At 46.0% G+C, this 6083-nt stretch overlaps 1 protein-coding gene across 1 annotated transcript in view; it reads left to right on the forward strand.

Moving 5' to 3' along the window:
* Positions 1-399: 399 nt before the first annotated feature.
* Positions 400-6083, forward strand: part of LOC139785858 (uncharacterized) — a gene marked incomplete at its 3' end in the record, with an annotated part of 6123 nt that continues 439 nt past the window's right edge. The window contains exons 1-4 of the mRNA XM_071725031.1: positions 400-541; positions 5612-5813; positions 5901-6000; positions 6078-6083. The exon at positions 6078-6083 is cut by the window's right edge and continues 439 nt beyond it. Coding sequence (XP_071581132.1) covers positions 400-541; positions 5612-5813; positions 5901-6000; positions 6078-6083 — 450 coding nt within the window. The remainder of the gene's footprint in view (positions 542-5611; positions 5814-5900; positions 6001-6077) is intronic.

Below are 6083 nucleotides of genomic sequence, written 5' to 3' on the forward strand. Positions count from 1 at the left end.
CCCGCGCTGCGGCCAGCCAGCCTTGCCGCGCCGAAACAATATTCGGGCGGCCATTTTTGCCGCGCTTTTTACACGAGGCACGAGGCGGATACGTGAGACCCCACCGGCGGCGGCGCCCGGGTGGCTACAGCGGTGTTACCGCCTTGCCACGACCATCCCCTGGTGTGCAACCGGTCCTTCTCCGCCGCCGCCGTCATCGCCTTACCACGATCATCTCTTGGCGTGCGACCGGCCTTTCTCCGCCGTCGCCTGATTTGCCGTAATTGCGTGAAGCCAACGACACCGGCGCCTTGGATTCCGTCGTCGTTAAGACATTAAATGCGTGAAGCCAACGTCTCCGGCGCCTTGGGTCCCATCGTCACCGGGGCTTTGGATTCTACCTACAGTAAATTTAAAACAATGTCGGACGCGGCTCTTACAGCCGCCGAAACCCGCGCGGAAGCAGCAGAAGCTCAATTCGCGCAATTACAAACCCAGTTCGCGCAATTACGGGCCCAGCTAAACGATCAGGGCCTCGAGACAGCTACCTCGAACGCGCCTGGTAATAACATTCAAATTCCGCGTATAGATAACTACAGGGTTCCCAATATTCCCCCGTTTTCTCAAGTCGACCCAGCATTGTGGTTTATCCAGGCCGAAATTTCTATGAGAAATGCCCGAATCACTGTAGAGCCCACTAAAGCTGACACCGTCCTCGCCGCACTTGACGTCGAAGTTTTAGGCTGCGTAAGAGACATAATCACTTCAAACCCTCCCCCAGCGGACATTTATGAGCAAATTAAAGCCCGAATAATCGCGACATACGCGCCTTCGGATGAAACCAAGTTGCGAAAGCTTTTAAGGGGACAGGTTGGGACCGAGGGGAAACCTTCGTTAATTCTCAGTCGATTACGCGGTCTTAATGACGGGAACATAGACGACAATGTAATAAAATCAATTTTTCTAGACCAATTACCACGCGAACACCGCGCGATCCTAGTAGCCACGGGAGTTACTGACCTCAACCGTATAGCCGAGGCCGCCGACCGAATGGCTGAGACCGCTCTCGGAAATGAGTCTTACGCGTCCGCCGTGACTAAGGGGGATACACCCCCTCCCGTAAAGACCGAGTTACAACAACTCATCGCCGATATGGCCGCGTTAAAAAAACAATTCGAAAAGTTCGGAAAGGCACGAAACTCGCGTTCGCGATCCAATTCCCGCAGGCGTAGGACCTCAACCTCGCCAAACAAGGCGATTACACCCGCGCTTTGCCCGGCACATACTAAATACCCTGATAATCCGACTTCGTGTCGAACGTGGTGCTCAAAATATGAGGCTTGGAAAAGTCAAAAAAACTAAACCAACCTCCCCGTCTGGAGACGGTCGGTGAGGGCCACCAAATTTCTAACCGTCTCCACGTTCGTGATCGTGCTAGCGGCCAAATGTTCCTCGTTGATACAGGCGCGGATATCTCCCTTGTACCCGCTATCGATCGGGTCAAGGGAAAGCCCTCCGAATTAAAGCTCTTTGCAGCAAACGATACGCATATCGACACTTTCGGGGAGTCGCTCCGTGAACTCGACCTCGGTTTAAGACGACCAATTCGATGGAACTTTTGTATCGCCGCAGTTCCGTATCCTATTATCGGCGCCGATCTACTATCGCACTACGGGTTAACGGTAGATTTAAAACGACGACGTCTCAAAGATTCGACTACCAAGTTGTATACCATCGCGATTAAAAAACCGGCTCCCGTGCATTCGATCAACTCGATAAAACCCTCTTCTGAGTTTTCTAAAATACTCACAGAGTTTCCGCAAATAACAGAAGCCCTTCCCCTTACCCCACCGTCCAATTGTGACGTGTTTCATCATATTATCACCACCGGCCCTCCAGTCGCCGAGCGCGCTAGGCGCCTTCCTCCTGATAAACTTAAGGCCGCAAAGGCCGAGATCAGGGCTTTAGTCGAAGCAGGCATTTGCCGCCCCTCTAGCAGTCCATGGGCTAGTCCCATTCATTTAGTCCGTAAAAAAGACGGCACCATGCGGCGATTATCGCGGTGTAAATGCAATCACGCGACCTGATAGATACCCCACCCCCCACCTGCATGACTGCTCCGTCAATCTACACGGTAAAACGATTTTTTCATCCCTCGACTTACATAAAGCATATAATCAAATTCCAATGGCCCCCGAGGACATTGAGAAAACAGCTATCATAACCCCTTTCGGGTTATTCGAATACTTATTTATGACCTTTGGCCTTCGTAATGCCGGTCAATCCTTTCAACGTTATATAAATCGCGCCTTAGGCGATCTAGATTTTGTTTTCATTTATATGGACGATATACTAATCGCTTCCTCTTCTCCAGAGGAGCACGCTAAACATTTACGCATTGTATTCCAGAGGCTTAAAGAGTTTCACCTCCGCCTTAATGTTGAAAAATGCGTGTTCGGTGTACAGGAACTAAAGTTTCTCGGGTATATAATAAATGGTAAAGGAATCAGCCCTATCCCAGAAAAAGTTGAGGCGATTACCAAATTTCCGAAACCCAAAACCATCGCCGACCTCCGCCGTTTCCTCGGCATGATAAATTTTTACCGTCGCAACATTCCTCGCGCGGCAGAAGCACAAGCACCACTAAACTCATTACTAATCGATTCGCGTAAAAACGATAAGCGTGTAATCGTATGGTCCGACGAATTAATCGAAGCGTTTGAAAAGACCAAAAACGGCCTCGCTAACGCTGCAATGCTGGTGCACCCCCATATTGGCGCGGAACTCCGTATCGTCGCGGATGCCTCTGATTTCACCATGGGGGCAGTTCTTGAACAGAAAAAACGGGATACTTGGGAGCCCCTAGCATTTTTTTCGCATAAATTCTCCCCCGCGCAAACTCGGTATAGCGCTTACGACCGCAAACTCACGGCAATTTTTGAAGCCGTTAAATACTTTCGTTATTTCGTAGAAGGACGCGAGTTCAAAATTATAACTGATCATAAACCACTCATGTACGTGTTTATGCAACGATCTGACAAGGCGTCTCCGCGACAACTACGCCAATTGTCATACATCGCGCAGTTCACAACGCATATCGAACATATCGCTGGTTCACAAAATGTTGTCGCGGATTCGCTTTCGCGGATCGATTCCCTGCGTTTGCCGGTTGAATTTAATCTTAATGAGCTCGCCGAACTGCAAAAGAACGACGAGCAACTCAAGTTGATCGCTAACGCTCCCGGTCATCCTTTAAAATTGAAGAAAATCCAGTGGGGCCCAGATCACACTACGGTATATTGCGAAATCTCGGGCGAAGCTATTCGGCTATATGTCCCCGATAGTCTCCGCGTTAAAGTATTTCAAATGTTTCACAACCCAGCCCATCCTAGTGGCAAAATTACGAATCGCACTATCCGACAGCGTTATGTCTGGCCTGACATGCACCGCGATATCGCTAAATGGTGTAAAAACTGTATCGAATGTCAGCAAGCGAAAATCTCTCGCCACGTGAAACTAACTCCTGAGCACTTTGTTGCTCCCGACGGGCGATTTGATCAGGTGCATATTAACATTATCGGCCCATTGCCTCCTTCTGAGGGTTACTCTTATTGTCTCACTATGATCGACAGATTTTCGCGTTGGGCCGAGGCAATTCCTCTCAAAGATATCTCCGCGCAAACCGTTGCTAGAGCATTTTACGACGCGTGGATTTCCCGTTACGGCACTCCCCGATTACTAACTACGGATCAGGGAGCCCAATTCAAATCCCGCCTATTCGAGGCGTTACTCTCATTAATCGGTTGCGAACGAATTCGTACAACCGCCTACCACCCGGCGTCAAACGGCATGATTAAACGTTGGCACCGGGTACTTAAAGCCGCAATCATGTGCCATGCCGATGCGTGCTGGATGCGTACCTCGTCTACCGTTCTATTAGGACTTCGGTCGCACGTCCGTGCTGACACTAATGCGTCACCCGCCGAATTCATGTTCGGGACAACTTTACGGCTTCCCGGGGAATTCTTTCTTCCCGACGATTATACACCCAACCCTAATTATTTTCTTGAAGAGTTTCGCGAATATATGCGCCAGGTCCGGCCGGTTCCCGTTGCGCACAAACATAAAAAACGCGCCTTTTACTTTAAAGATTTATATAATTGTACTCATGTGTTTTTACGCAATATGGCTAAAAGGGCGTTAGAGCGCCCGTATACCGGTCCGCACAAAGTAGTGCAGCGCATCTCGGAGCGTGTATTTAATATTGATATCAACGGAAACACAAAAAGCGTGTCCGTCGATTTATTAAAACCGGCATATTTTGTCCCTGACGACCCCGCCGACCCCCCAACAACCTCCGAGAACATACTCAACCGGAATGTAAATCCGAACCCAGCGCTTAAGACCTACTCTCGTAAGACTGTCACGTTGGCGCCGTCAACTAAACCAAAGTAATTTAATTGTAAGACCGAAAAAAGTGATATTATTAGATATAAGTCGGCTCAAATTACGCTCAAGCGTATAATATATTTTAAGTTAAGGTATTGTTAACCTCGTACAATAGCACCTGGCCAAACGCGTAAGCTCATTCGCTTAGTGCAATATTACTTATTATTTATTTTGTTAACACTCGGGGGGGAGTGTGTAGGGAGCAGCATATCTGCCTCCCTTCCGATTGGTCAGCCCCCTCTCCAGCGCTAGCAAGAGGGGTCGAGAGTTACGAGGTTGGCAGAACTGAACTACGACGACCGTTAGATTTGTATCGAGACTCGTGGCTATTGCGTGGCTCGCAATAAAGTATTATTCTATCATTAAAAATTAGAGTGGCTACGTTTACACCCAGCGACCTGATCGCGGCCTGACCTATATTGTGACCCAAAGTAGGTCTAGTCATCATTCGTTTACACCGAAAGAGACCTAAAAATTGACGGGATCGTATTTGGAATCGCCCTGAATCTTACCATATTTGACAGCTCAGTCTGAAGTTACGCCTTTAGATATTTTTATCGTTGACAGTTTGACGATTAACAAGTATTGTATTCATTAAGTTCGAATCAAGTTCATTAATTTTATATAATGACACCCGAGGAGTATTTTATACAGTTTTATTACCAATTTATTTTTGAAAATAATAGAAGAAGAAATCTTCTTTTTATGAATATTATGCGTAAAAGAAGACAGATGTGGGACAGAATTAAACGATTGCAGAGGCTCCAAATGGCAATGCTTACGCATTATGCACGCATGTTACCAATGAATAACATTTTGGAAACGTATTTAAACGCAATAAGAGTTGAAAGAAGTATATGGATGAAACTGAGGAGTAATCATTTTTGGAGTGAAATTGTTCTGACGACGTACACTGATTCAGATTGGCTAGAAAGTTTTCGAATGCGAAAGGATACATTTGATTATCTGTGTTCGTTGTTACAACCGAATTTGGAGCCAAAGCCTCTTTTCTTGAAATCAAGAAAACCGTTATCAATTCAGAAACAAGTCGCTGTTGCATTATATAAAATGGCAAGTTGCGCAGAGTATCGGGTAGTTGGAAACGTATTTGGCATCCATAAGTCCACTGTAAAAAAATGTTTGTATCGAGTTGTAAATGCGATCAATGAATTGATAATGCCAGATTTTCTACGAATGCCAAATGAAGTTGAAGCTTCTGAAATAGCATCACGTTTTGAGAGAATTTCCCACATACCGCAAATTATCGGATGCATCGACGGTTCTCATATACCCATATTAGCACCGTCAGAGGGTTATCGGGATTACGTTAACCGTAAGGGTTGGCCTTCTTTTAATTTACAGGCAGTTGTCGATGACAAATGCAGGCGTGTATTATTTACAATTTATATTAATCACAGGATATTAATCACAGGATACTGCAGGTCATAATTAATAAATCTTCTTATGTACAGATTTATAGATATTTGTATTCGCCACCCTGGAAATACTTATGATGCTGCAGTATTTAAAGACTCCAATTTATACAGGAATGTTAAAAATATTATTCCACAGGTAAAGTAACAATTAATATATTTTTTAAATTATACCTTATTACATGTCTGAATATTATTTTATAATTTATATTTTAGAACACG

The sequence above is a fragment of the Temnothorax nylanderi genome, unplaced genomic scaffold, assembly GCF_030848795.1.
Source record: "Temnothorax nylanderi isolate EJ_2023f unplaced genomic scaffold, tnyl_v1.0 TNYL_tig0902_pilon, whole genome shotgun sequence".
Lineage (NCBI taxonomy): Eukaryota > Metazoa > Arthropoda > Insecta > Hymenoptera > Formicidae > Temnothorax > Temnothorax nylanderi.